This window comes from Agelaius phoeniceus, chromosome Z (assembly GCF_051311805.1).
Source record: "Agelaius phoeniceus isolate bAgePho1 chromosome Z, bAgePho1.hap1, whole genome shotgun sequence".
Lineage (NCBI taxonomy): Eukaryota > Metazoa > Chordata > Aves > Passeriformes > Icteridae > Agelaius > Agelaius phoeniceus.
Window position 1 is genome coordinate 21,934,792 of NC_135303.1, and position 14,657 is coordinate 21,949,448.

Consider the following 14,657-nt stretch of genomic DNA (forward strand, 5'->3'; position numbering starts at 1 on the left):
AGACAAAATGAAAAGCAGAACAGGTCTTTCATGTGAATATGGTATCCTGAGGATGCCTCAGAGGAATGATAACAATGCTAGACAACAAAGGTTTTTTCTTCCTTGACAGTCCTAGAAAGACTAAGTTAACTCCAGAAACAAATGTTTGCGAACATGCATGCTTAATAGACTGCTACCCAAGCTATAAACACTAAAACTTGCTCTCCAAAAAACCCAGCTACTCACTTGGTAGTACTAGCTTCAAGGGAAGTCGCTTTAATTAGCTATTTGTAACTTTTCAGCAATTCAGAAGTCATAAGTTGATTTTAGTAATTTTATTCTTAACCCAGTAACATACAAAATATTAGACATGCTTCATCAGCTAACATAATATTTTTATTTTAATGTCTTTTAGTGGGGGAAGGTTTGGTCAACTGCAAATATTTTACAGCACTTCTGAGACTGACATTGTAGCTCTTGCCATTGAGCAAGGTGAGGATATACTGGCCTATTACAAGTCTCCTGTACAAGGAATTCCTGACCAGCCATCCAAGACCAGAGTGAATGTGTCAGCAGCAAGTGACCCACTGTATGCCTGTGCAACTCAGTGCCTAAAAGAACAAGCGTGTTCAGCCTTTACATTTTCCAGTGCCTTTGAGATTCCTCTCTGCCTCTGGCTGACAACAGAGATCGGGCCATTAACTAACATGTCAGGATCATGGACCTACAGGAAAAACATCAGCAGTACATCCATTCTGTTTAGCACACAAGCCATTGCTGGTAGTGATTATGAATCTATCACAGGACAGTGGGCGATCATGCAGGAAGGAGAAGAGTTTGCAAATCTCACAGTTACCATATTCCCTGACAGCCTGCCAGAACTGGATGAAAAATTCACTGTATCCCTGTTGAAAGTTGAACTACTTAACATCTCAGCCAACTTAAAAAATCAACCAACTATTGGACAGCCAAATACTTCCACAGTTACTATAATGATGAATGGGGATGCCTTTGGAGTATTTAAGATCTATAGTGTAAGTCCCAATGCAACAGAGAAAGGTCTATATATTGAAGTAGAAGAATGTCCTCAGGCCAGCGTGCAGCTTATGATAGACAGGACAGAAGGCAGCCTGGGACAGGTGGCAGTGGAATGGCGTGTTGTTGGTGGAACTGCTACCCCAAACTTGGATTTTGTGGGTGTTGGTGAGATTCTGGTGTTTGCTGAAGGTAAGGCTAGGTTCAGCATTAACTTCTCTTGTCTAAAATAAAACACAAAACAAACACACAACGACCACAAAGACTAAAAAAAAAAAAGGATGAAAAGTACAAATATTTAAGTATTTTTTTAAATTTTTTTAAGAAATATTGCAGTATGCATTATAAAGATAACATTTTTACTAAATAAATAAGGAATAATATTGCTGAAATAGGTGTTGTATCAAAAATTATGAAAATGCAAATCAGACCTAAGTGATCTTTTGTTCTTATCTTCTCAATACAATACTATTTTTTGATGAGATATCTTTTTAGATTCTGAGATTGTATTGATTGTAACATTGTATTGTATTGATACAATTGATTGTATTGATTGTAACATAACAGGATAGTTAAAAAATTGCAAATAAGAAACGTCTGTGTCAGGCATTATTTAAGCACTGTGCAACATGACGGATGTATTTTCTATTTTCAAAGTCTGAGATAACCAAGCAGTTGTTTTGAAAGCAATCTATGGGAGTGTATTTAAGATTCGAGTGTTCATTTAGTTTGCTAAATAATCTGAACTTAAATGAAGGGTTGCCAGGAGTGATTTGGAAACTGACATGTAATTATATTAGTGTTAATAAGTTTACTAAATCTATTTCAAAATACTTTTAAGGCAGTATAACAAAAAAAAAAATGTAAGGGGTAAATTGATAATTAGTACAGGTTAGGAACATACAATGACCAATAGGATTCTGTTGCAAATTGTAATGTATTATAGAGACTGGTAATCGATTGTGTTTGCTGCTTACATTGTCATTCTTTGATATTCCAGAAGACATATAACTTATACAATGACAGGCCACTTTAATGCATTTCCTGGTCCAGTAAATATATAGTCAAATTTCATGTACATATGTCTGTATGTGACATCAGAAAAATGTATTCACTTGGTGATTTTTTTACAAGAATTATATTCCCCTTTTCTAATTAAAATTTGAAAGCCAGGGAATTTAGAAAGCAAATAAGAATTCTAGGCATTCAGAAATTATGCAGATATTGTTAATTTCTACAGAGTATATTTAATAATTTTTAAATTATATTGCCTAGTGTAACATTTCATTAGTAACTGAATAAATTTTCATAACGACATTCACTAACTTCTGGAAGGTAAATAAGTAAAGATTCTTCATGTCTTTTTTTATATTAGTTAAGTATTTACTACTAGAGTAGATGCTTGTATCTTTTTAAAGGTGATTTTCATGTGAACATATAAGTATGTGTATGTTCTTCTACTTTTAGGTGAAACAAAAAAGATGGTCACACTGACCATTTTAGATGATCCAGAGCCAGAGGACAATGAAAGCATCATAATCAGCCTGGTGCATACTGAGGGAGGGAGTAGGATTCTGCCCAGTTTCAGCACTGTCACAGTGGTTATCCTGGCAAATGACAATGTGGCAGGAATCATTAGCTTCCAGACAGCTGGAAGGTCTGTTATTGGTCATGAAGGTGGGTTCTGTGTGTGACCACAACCGTTTTGATTAACATCAGCTTCCATTTCTGTGCTTTCTGTTGATAACCATTATGTGATTGTATCACTGTTCAGAGAATGCCAGCAAACAGAGAATAACCACATACTTAGCACACAGTTCTTTGGATTTTTAATTCTTGCAAACATAGATAGTACTTAAATGAAATCTATGGAAAAGATGAATAGACTATTTCCAAACCCATATTTCACCATTTGTTCGTTCCCTTCCTTTTTCTGAAGATTATGCCTTGCTTTTATTGGCATTGCATTTCTAACTCCTTTTAGCATTTCTCATTCATTTATACCATGTTCCAGAACTATATATAAACCCCCTTATACATAACAATTGCTAATCTTAAGCAAATATTATCTATCACTGGCTTAAAATTAGCTTTTAATTATCTAGAAAATATTCCCACAGAAATAAAATAGGAAAAAATCTTCCATCTTTCTAAAGTTTCTATTTGCATTTTTATAGCAGCTCATTTTAGGAGTGTGATAATCTTGATGTTATCACTCAGTCATGACTTTTGACACTGATAATAGTCAGATATCTAGTGTCTATCAGTGTTTTAAGAGAACATGTTTCATGTTTTACCTAGAGTTGGTACAGTTCTGCATAGGACAGTAATAATAATAATGTGACTGCTCTTGTTATCCCTTGCTGGCATATCAGTGTATTGCAATCTCAAATTTTTATGATGTGTAAACTGATGGGTAGAGAAAACTAACAGAAATTTGCTGTCCAAGAATGTATGCACTGAATTTTTTGTTGGAAAAAATAGTCTACCTCAAAAGGACATGGTCTGTTTTTTTCCTATAAAGAAAGGACACCATAAGCTTTTGGGTTTTGTTTAGATACAGTTTGTGTTAATTCTATTGTGCCCAGTTTCCAACCTTTATTACTCCACATTAGTGGTTCTGATCTGCCTGACAAGCCAGCTACATTCTCGCAGTCTAAGAACAGCTGTTAATGAGCCCAGGGAATTAATTCAAACCATCTCATTCCCCAAGGTTATGAAAATGTTATACACGTTCCACTGGTTAAATATTTGTCATAGCATGCTGAAGCCGAATGATTTTATCTGGAGCTGAAATACTCTGCTATGTATAGTATGTATATAGTGCTATAACTGATCGCAATTCCTTTAGCTTGTGAAAAACAATGCATTGCACTGCATTATAGCAAGAAAAAACAGACAAACTAGTTCACTTTGATTAAAAAAAGGAATGAGCTAAGGCCTTCATATGATTTCAGTGTTTTTACTTCATTTTCATTATCAAGTTTTTTCTTATGAAGACAAACATCAAGCATAAATCAAAATAGTGTTATCTTTTATATTTATTATATTATTGAACAGTTTCTGTTAAGCAACTCAGTCTTTTTTTCAAGCTGTTCATATTATTTATCCCTGTGGGGAGGAAAGATTTGAAAAACTGAAGATTGGTGAGGAAAGAAAAATAATTTCATTTTAGAATTGTTTTTACTTAAAGACCAACCCTACAGATGGGAGATATGTAGAAAATACTCAGTGTGAGAAAATTCAGGTATTTGTGTTCACTCTGGATTGTTGGCTGTCAACTGAAAAGAAATGGATTATTCTCACAGAAGATAACAGGATGTTGTTGAAGTCTTAAAAGCCTTTCCCATAGACTTGGACCTCTCTGTAAGCGGGGAAGGGAGTTAAGAGGGGTGGTGAACCACAGCCTGGTGAGGGATTTGTGCATTATCAGGCCTTTTGATATGTAATACAGTGCTCAGGCCTGGGCACTTTTTGCCCTGGTAATATAAGATAAGTTTAGCAGTATTGGTGTCTCTGTTTTGAAAGTTACGTAATGGAATAAATCTTTTCTTCACACTTCAATGGTGGATCATGGCTGTCTTGGTGATACCTGCATATATTCAGTTCACACAATCACCATATTGAGGGCAGTGGCAGCATTTAAGTACAGGCAGAACAGGCAACAGTTATATGGCTGTGACTCAATTGGATGAAAACACACCGCAATAGCTTAAAATAAGGAACAAGAGAATTGATTAGGTAGTCTTCTCCTTGATAAAGGCAGAAATCTAAGGAAAAATTTAAAATTGTAAAATATTAAAAAAAACAAACCATAAGACAAAATAGGGAAATAACCTAATAATACTTTCAATCATCAGAGATAAATTTGTATTTATGTTAGTATTTCTAACTGGATAGGAATAACAAAGATTTTGGTAAAGCTGGCTGAGCTTTGCATGAGTCAGTAGCTAAGTACTGGAGAGTCTTTAATTGAGACAAATTGTACTTTGGGTTTCTTCTTGGTGCTTGGATTACAGTGTATCAAGGTTCTGTACCTTGAAGTATTTTACAGTCATCAGTGAAAATTTGTTGTATTACATAATGTTACACTGAAATGACCTTTGTATATATCGTATGTTCTGTGATGATACTAAAGTAATTATTTTCTGTCAAATAGGTATTTGTATATAATGGATGTGCAAAATTCTCAAATAGAATAAACAGATTTCAGGGCAGTGTTAAATGATATGAAAAATTAGCCTTAGGGGAACCAGTAAATTGTCAGTCTGTCCTCAGATATCTGACTGTAGAAGCAGAATTCTTGTGATGTCAATAAATTTTGAATTCCTTTGTTCTCTTAGAACTAGTGTTAGACAACTTAAAATAAGGCTTAAATGAAGTTTGAAATAATGAGGCTGATAACATACTGATGCTATATATTGGAAAATTGGCATATAGAATTTTTATTTTACTTCTTTGCAATTTTATTTTTCAGTTTCTTAAGGTCTTTTGAAGTTTGTTGTTCATATCTATCTCATTCATAGCCAATATATTGGCATCTCTCAAATATTTCCTTACCAAACAGAGAACATGTCCGGAAAGTGATCAATTTTTTTCTGCCTCTTTTAGATATACAATACTGTCCTGCAGTATAATAATTTGGTGTTCTTTGAGTTACACTATCTGTGAGAGTAGCTATGCTGCTCAATTCTGTATGCCATGGACTGAGAACATAACCTAATACCACATCTTCTCTTTCCCTTTCACAGATGAATCTCAATGTTTCTCAATAGGGTATAGCTTTTAAGTGTGTACATAACACAAACTAAAAGATGGAATTATTCCTAGTTCTGCAACAGCAAAAAAAAAAATCATATCAATTTATTGCAATACTAAGAAAACAATTTTCAGTCAATTGAGGATGGACCTAAGCTTACATGATTATTTCCAAGCTCCTCAATATTGCATGTCCTTGAAAACGAATTCCACACTTATATACTGGCAAACTTCCATCCTGTGAACTGGGAAAATGCTGTTGTCATACAGATGCAATACACTTATGTATTATAAATAAAAGTCTCTCCTTTAATGGAAATATATTGCATATTGCATAATTTTAGTAATGTTACCTGCTGATCAATTTCATATTAATATAATATGTGATTTTACATGCACATATTTAAAATATTTAATTTTATGCCAAATATTTATTTTGTATAAATGTATATAGATATTTCATACTTTATGATAATATAAATTTTCTTAATTTTTCAAAACTTTTTGAAGAGTTCACTCTCTAAGTGACCATTTAAATATTATAAATGTGTAAAAAATACCATCATTACTTCTTAGAGATGCTTGTTTTCATTTGATACTTATTATTTATGAAATTATAATAAATTATTAAAATAATTTTAAAATTAGCAAACATTAATGTTTTGCTTCTAAATACTGTCCTTTTAAAATTATTAATTGGTTTTTTTTTCTGGATGTTTTCTAACATCCAGAAACTGGTAACATTTGTAAATTCTAACTCACATAAATGGAACTTCCGGGTGGCTGCAAGCATTTTTACACATGCATTATTTGAAGTCACAAGACACTACTACACAAGATATTAGGAACATGTCTATTCCTTGCCACTTAGCTGCTGTAGAAAACTGTGTTAAAGCTGTGCGTAGGGCATTTATTCCATGTGTAGTTCACAAACAGATACTGCTCTTCTTTTGTCCATGTTTTGATAGCAGTTATGCATATGTACCAGGTTTTTTATATTTTGATAGTTCTTTCTGAGAATGAACTAAATTCATAAAAACCCATGAGGAAAGAGTTCAGATTTGTGAGGGTTTTGTTTCAATTAAAAAAAAAAAAGTAGTACATAACTACTGGGAAGCTCACTATTAAAAATATTAAGGTTTTACATAAAAAATTGTTTAACTGTGATTAATTTTTTTGTTTTCATTTTAATAGTTGAATTGTAGAAGAAGAAATCCCAAAATATTGCATTTTGTCATTTGTTCCTAGGAGAACAACTGCAATTCCATGTTGTAAGAACTGCCCCAGGACTGGGAAATGTTACTGTTGAGTGGAAGATAGTTGGACATAACATAGAACAAAATTTTGAATACTGTTCTGGAATTCTCTTTTTTCCTGAGGTGAGTCCATAAGAAAATCTAATGGCTAAAAGAGAATATTGTAATTTGAAGGGAGCTGACAAAACAAGTATGCTTTTAAAGCAGTCTTCCTTGTTTTGATATGATTAAACAGCAGGGAGTTTATCGTTTTCAGTATTTAACTTGGCATTTCTTAAAGGTATTGCTCAAAATGCATATGATAGAGTGATATTACTTGTACTCTGTACACTAATGACTAATCAGTTTATCAATAACATTTATAGGGAATATTGAATACAACATTATATGTCCACTTGCTGGATGACCGTATTCCGGAAGAAAAAGAAGAATACCAGATCATCCTATACAACATCAAAACAGAAGGTAATGCAGAAGTACAGACTGCTATATCTGCTGTATCTAAAATTGCCATTTAATAGTGTAATAACTTTGTGTTTATTAAACCATTTTGGAAGTGTAGGACTAGGAATATTGAAAATATTGCAAGCTATGCAAAATTTGTTCACGTTTTATTGAAACAGGCTTGATTCTTCTTGTGTATTAATGTATACATGTGCTACAGATGTCATAAAATAAATGGATATTTTTAATCTTTTTAAACAATCTTCAAGCTGTCTTCTGATCTGTCTCTGAATTAGAGGAGGTCAGAATATTTTACTCTTTCATTGAAATTATAATGAGAAAAGAAGCATGAAACCACATCCCTTCTGAAATATCCTTTGTTAAACTGGAATAAGTGTGTAAACACCAAACTAACTTGACATGGATGGTGTTGCTGATAGGTGTCTTGCCAACTTACCTTAATATTTTGTTTACTTTTGTAATCCTTCAGTATAAGTATCAATTCACACCTTTATTCATCAAGGCAACACTTACAGTAATTTCTTGATAGAATGATTGAGAAATTGAATACAATTTTAACTTAATAAATGAATTATGATGGAATTTAGGAATTATAATGAATTCCTAAAAAACTTTCCTCTTTCCTTTTACAACAGAAGTAGTTTAGGGAAGTCCACTGTTTCTTCAGATTTCTCATTTCTTAATACAGTCTTGAACTCTATACTTTTTATGTATACAATTTTTGTTGTGATTGAATGTTCCTGTGCTTGTTAAAGAATGCAATTACATATAAGAATTAAGAATGCAATTACATTCCACACAATCCGTAAAATTCATTGAGCATATAATGTGTTTGGTTTGATTTCATTTGCAGTGTTACTGACTGTCATTTGTAAATAAAAATAGTAGTAACGTAAGACAAAACTTGATTTACCTAAGACAACTAACTGTAGTCCATTGATTCTTTTGCAGGTGTTTCTCCTTCTGGTGCTGCTGTTTTGGATAGTCAAGGATATGAAGCTGTTCTGACAGTAGAAGCTAGTGATGAACCACATGGAATACTAAATTTTGCTTCTCCATCCAGGGTAGTTTTACTTCCAGAGGAAAACAAAACAGTTCAACTTTTTATTAACAGAGAATTTGGATCTCTAGGTTTGTATAACATCTCCAAGAGAAATTATATTTTGTTTTCAAAATCATTAGACATATGAAAGCCATGACAGAGAAGCTAGAAATTCTGGAAAACCTTGGATACAACTGTGTTTTCAGAACTTCTGGGCTCTTTACTGCCGGCTTGAAAACTAAGTTTTAGTTAAAACTGAAGCCATAAACTTTAATTCCACAGCAAGGGAAGTCTGGGAGCTGTGGCATAGCTAGTTGGTTGTTAGGGTTGTATTTTTATGTCCAGGAAATCTGTGTTGAATTGTCTGTCCAGAAGAAATAAAAAAAACGTGAGAAAAGGAGCTTGTATGGAATTATCATTCCTACAACATCTCCTCTATAAACTTCCAGAATCTGACAGTTTAGGAAAAAATTGCACTGTCACCTCTGAGTTCAATTTATGCCTCTCCTAAGAATTCTGTATTTCTTTTTACTTCAATTTTCCTTTTAAAATCAAATTAAGTGGTACTAACTTCAATAATGCAATGTGTGCCTAAATATTTTTTTTTGGTTTTTTTCCTGAATATTTTGACTTCCATTGAGAGATAGCATACATAATCATTTTCTATTCACATTTTAGGCTATATTTAGACCTCTGTTAAAATCTCTCTTATTTTTGTTTTCTTTGTTTTGAGGTGAAGTGATCAGTTGAAGCAAACATTCAAGATCTGGGCACACTACAGATTTGCAGAGGAATTTAAATATAATTTCTTTTTTTCCCATTTCTTTTATAATGTCAATCAGTATGTAAATTACCTTTCAAATACTACTTAAGAAAATATTAATAAATTCTAAGTTTCCATTGTAAATGTAAAATCTCTCAATTGAACTCCATATTTATTTATTAAAATGAAGATTCTTTTATATCTTATGTTTTATTTCATACAGACTAACTTTGAATTTCATTTGTCATTTTATCTCCAGGATCACTCTCTTTAAATTTGCAACTTTACTTACTGTGGCAGATTCATGAGATGTGGCTTTTTGTAATAATTAAAAAAAAAAGTCTAGCTTTCCCTCTAGTAAAATTAATCAATGTGTCCTGTAATTTTTATTCTCCATAAATATCTTTGTCAGTCTCTTTGGGAAGGAAACTAAATTCAGAACTCTCCTTAGAGCCTTTCTTAGACATCAGTCGTTCCTGAAACAGTCTACTTCCCTTGACACCAAACCTGGTATTAATAATACATTAGATGTCCCACATCTAATACATTAGATGTAATGTAATATTTGCAGTTCACAGCACCTCAAATAGATGAATACATTGGGTCCTAATGCCTTCTGAGTCCTGTAATCTAAGACAAATTATTAAAGGTTGGACTGAAAGAAATAAGTCCCATTGGTTTCAGATTAGTGTTTTAATCCCCTGGTTTGTAGTTAGGCTTTCCATTTCTTCAATGAGCATTTGGTCTATTTTCTTTGTCTATGTTCTAGTGAACATTTCATAAGAATTGAAAAAAAGTGGGGATTTTTTTGTCACATTTTAAACAGGTGCTATCAATGTTACATATGCCACAGTTCCAGGATTGGTCTCCTTAAGTAATCAGACAGAGGGGACCTTGGCTGAACCAGGAGCTGATTATGTAGCTGTTTCTGACTCAGTGGTTTTGAAAGAAGGAGAAACATCAGCTGCCATAAATGTTACTATTCTAGAGGTAAATTCTATATCCTTTCACTCTATGCTTATTGGTATGACAATTGAAAAGGAATATTTTGGAACCTGAATCTTGTATGCTGTATTATTTGAAGCTATCGATTTTATGGTAATTTAGAAAGACTGTTTTGTTCTTTAATGATAAAATCACAAAAGGACAGATAATAACAGAAGAGTGCTACTTATAGTTAAGTGAAATTTAACTCATAATGACTTTATTTTCTGATATTCAGATCAGTGTCATTCATTTCTTGCTACTGGCTCTTATTTTATCAGTAATTGCCATTTGTGCCTGCAGAATGGAGCAGATATCTATTCATATCTAGTTCAGTGTCACCACAGTATTTTCCATTAAATGTAATGTTTTACTTCATAATTTACATTTTATGTAAAATGTTCCAGGAAATTGGAAACATAAATTAATTCTAATTTGCTATAAGGTTAGAGACTTCTAGCGTGTTATTTTTTGACAAATTCTGTGATTGTTTCTTAAAGAAAATGAAAAGAGAATATACTGGATTTGTGTTTTGTAGGATGATGTACCAGAAGTACAAGAATTCTTCTTGGTTAATTTAACTTCAGTGGAACTTATCATGAACCATTCAACTTCCTCCCCACCTAGGCTGGGTAAAACAACTTACAAATCATTATGATTAATTTTATTTTTATATCTGTTGAATGCACATTATATTACTCTGGCATATCATTCTTCCACTTGCCACTTCCCAAATAAGCCAAAATGAGACAAGGTATTCTGCAAGAAACATTGTAGAACATCAAACATAGTCATTATTACACTATTTTTTAAAGCCCTGTAAAAATTATAAGACAATTTTCACAGAGGAGTTATTTAGTAATTACTAGTTAGAGAACACAGTTATCTCAAAAGTTGTGTTGGCACTGTGTTAATGTGATTTGAATTTCTGTAAATGACAGAAACAAATATGTACAAAGAATTCCTTCAAGTTCCTTTGCTCACTGTTTCAAAAGTATCTTTTTATTACTTTTTATCAGATTTACTTTTAGGAGTCATGATCTACTGTGTTCCTACTCTTCCACAGAACTTCATTAATTGCTAGCTTATTGAGTTCCTCATTCTGCTGCCTAACTCAGTAGCACAGCTGCCATTGGCTTTAAAGACAGTTGGGTTATCCTGTGACACCAGTAACTAATTATGCTGATTATTTCTAACATCTTCTATGACTTTTTCCCTTTCTTTGCATGCGTATTGAAGTGACAGAATTAATTCGTTACAGACTGAAAGGTAACTTGCAAGACTGATTGCTGCTGTATAGACTGAGCTCTGATTGTTGAGTCTAAAATTTAAAACACAGAAAAAGTAACATAAAAGTATGAAGGATTTCCTGATTTAAATTGTTCTGAGCGACATATAATCTTACCTTCTGCCGTAAGTGGTTAGCAGTCTGAGTATGACCATTTGACTCTGATGTACTTAGGATGATCAGATAATATGAGGCAAAATTTTGTCCTCATTATAAAATGCCACAATTACTTCTGTTATCAGACTATTTTCTAATCTTGTTTTCCCTTTTTGTGTATTTTCTTTGTTATGATTGAGAATTCAAATCCTTGTTGATTCAGTGCATTTTTTTAGGATTTAGCAATCCTGTTCTCCGTAGAAAACCTTTGATATAATTCTAGGTGTCTAATATCAAAAGTGATGGGTGTCCTGCACATGATACTTATACGCAGTTAATCGTACCCATCTGGAATATATCAGAAATGCTGTCTCTGTCTTAGCCATGTGCATGCAATATGTGGTGTAGGTCTGGGATGTCTGTGACACATAGTTAAACACATGGAACTTAAGTGACCTTTCTTTCTGATCTGAGACTTTCTGGATATGGAGCAGAAGCAGGAAACATAAAGGACAGTTCTGTGTTCTTCATGCTGCTCTCACTCCATTCCATCATCTAGCACAGGTGGAAGAAAAGGCCCAACTCTAATACAAAAGTGCAAGGAATTAAGAAAAGGGAAAATGTTCAAAACTTGAAAATGATGAAAGAAAAATGAATAAACTTAATGGATAGAAGAAAGAATTAAGATAGGGTAAAATGGCAGGAGGTCATCAGGAGAGAGGAGAGATGCCAGTGAAATTAGAGGTCTGATGTTGAAAGTGAAGTATTATAGGTCTTGAGTGAGTTGATCAGACTATGACATGATGAGGGAAAACACCAGTTAGGAATCTGAAGGGTATATATGCACTGTAATCCCTATGAATTTCTAAACCTTTCTGCTATCAGTATAGAGGTGTTGCAGCTGCTATTCATGTTTGTCATTGTCTCATAGTGTTAGATTTGGATTCAAGGCAGTGATCATTTACTTTTATTAAGTTTTATCTGATTTAATAGAAATCTCTCAGATGGATCTAAAAATAGTATATTTACTACAGATTTAGTGGAGTCAATTTGTTTTGTAGGAATTGTCAATCTTAATTTCTTTTTAATTTTTATTAACATTCAATTGAAGTAAATTGAGATATTCATGTGATGCTGTTTAAACAAAATAAGGCATTATTTTCTCAGAAGAATCAAGTTCTGACTGTCAAGTTCTGGTCTGTGAAATTAGTGGAAATTGCCAGCATTAATCTATTATTCAGTATTTTCACAGGGCAATACATGCAATAATCTTGCAAAGTTATTATGAATAAAAATGTGTTTTTATATGGTAATAGAATCTTACAATACATTAACTAAAAGGAAATTAATAATTCTTTTTTATAGCAAAATCTGTGGTGTGTGCCATTAAGATTTATTATCAGCCACTAAAACATTATTATGAGATGATATACTGGATCATTTATTATTCTTTTTTACTCATTTTTCCTCCAATATTCAGAATGGCACTGTATGCAAAACATTAAATATCATCATAAGAAAAACACACAATGAATTAAGACTTGATGAAAATCTTGCTTTTGTAATTTTCTACTTTTTCTGTGCCATGAGTTTTCTTCAATTTTTTCTTTTTTTTTTTTTTTTTCATATATTGAACAAAATGGTGGTAATTGAAGGCCCTGTGTTGCAGTTCTAATAGTAAGCTACTAAGGACAGATTTTCTTGAAGCCTTTCCAAGTCTCCTGTTCACTGCCTTTTCTCCTCTACAATTTGGAAATGGAAAATTATTTTTTTCTTCTACAAAATAAGTAAAGATATAAAGAAAAGCTTCTGTTATTCTTGAAAATAATGAAAATTAATTCTGTGGTTCTTACATACTTGTCTTTCTGTTTTCCCTTTTAGATGTAGAAGGTTTAGCTTCTCAAATTATTATTGATGCTAATGATGGAGTAAGCGGAGTAGTTGAATGGGAAAATACCAAGTAAGTCTTGTCACCTTGAAGAACTCCCTATGGGAGTTAATGATTAGTGTTGCCCAACTATTTTCATTTTCTGTTAACAGTGAGACCTCCTATTAACGTTAGGAAAAGATCTTTGAGCTGACTACATATTATTCAGTTCAGTGGAACTGAATAGATAGTGCCCACAGAAAGATAATGCCCACACAAGAAACCCAACATTTGCAGCATGTTTACTCAGAAATCTCATGCTACCATGAGATTCACTATTTCACTATTGAGAATTTCACTATTGTCCTTTGATATTGTGGACTTCCATCACTCCCTCAAGTCTCCATCCAGTGCCCCAGCCTCTGCATCCGTGTAAGCACGCACATTGACATCTCCCAGATCTTTTTCGCTGATTTCCAGGAGCTAGGAAAAGGCATCCATGCTCATAGACAGGCTTAACCTCGTTCAAGTCCATTTTGATAGGAAAAAAAAGGTATAATGGTTTCATTAGACAAGTGGCTTTGCTGAAACAGGCACTTTTTCTTAAAAGGTAGAGGGGATGATTTTAAGTGAAAATATAAAAATTATCTATCTACCATCTTATTAAAAGAGCATGCTCAGTGAGCACTGAGAATTTGTCTTGGTTTTTGTTTTAGTTTTGCAGTTAATGAAACTCATGGGAATCTGACCATAATGGCATACCGAAACAAAGGATCTTATGGAAATGTGTCTGTGTTTTTTTATGCCCAAAATTTGGAGGCACAACTGGGTTTGGATTTTAATGTGGTTTCAAGGGTAAGAAGCAAATTTTAAATCTAGTAGTTTTTGTTTCTTCAACTTCCTAAAAAGAACATAATCTTATTTATTCTGCAGAATGGTCACTAGTACAGCTATATTTCTCAACTTCTTTCAGTTGCTCTGATCATCTGAATAGAGATAGATTTAGTCATCTTATTTTAGTCTTTCTTTCTTTTTTAGTACTAAAGCATTTTTAAATATAAGACACATTTTAAACTTTGAAACATCTATTTCATATGCAATTTGCTTAGAAAGAGAATATAAGA

The 14,657-nt window shown here is 32.8% G+C and overlaps 1 protein-coding gene across 11 annotated transcripts in view; it reads left to right on the forward strand.

Moving 5' to 3' along the window:
• The window catches only part of ADGRV1 (adhesion G protein-coupled receptor V1), a 282,393-nt gene that overhangs the window by 67,863 nt on the left and 199,873 nt on the right, over nucleotides 1-14,657 (forward strand). For 10 of the 11 annotated variants that reach the window (XR_013180133.1, XM_077172043.1, XM_077172048.1 and 7 more), the window contains 9 exons: nucleotides 395-1,206; nucleotides 2,482-2,691; nucleotides 7,021-7,151; nucleotides 7,394-7,493; nucleotides 8,445-8,624; nucleotides 10,125-10,288; nucleotides 10,821-10,914; nucleotides 13,548-13,626; nucleotides 14,250-14,388. Coding sequence is in view for 10 of the 11 variants with exons in the window: in XM_077172043.1 (XP_077028158.1) it covers nucleotides 395-1,206; nucleotides 2,482-2,691; nucleotides 7,021-7,151; nucleotides 7,394-7,493; nucleotides 8,445-8,624; nucleotides 10,125-10,288; nucleotides 10,821-10,914; nucleotides 13,548-13,626; nucleotides 14,250-14,388 (1,909 nt within the window). In the remaining variant the exon portion in view is untranslated. The remainder of the gene's footprint in view (nucleotides 1-394; nucleotides 1,207-2,481; nucleotides 2,692-7,020; nucleotides 7,152-7,393; nucleotides 7,494-8,444; nucleotides 8,625-10,124; nucleotides 10,289-10,820; nucleotides 10,915-13,547; nucleotides 13,627-14,249; nucleotides 14,389-14,657) is intronic. The other variant, XM_077172049.1, reaches the window with a different exon arrangement.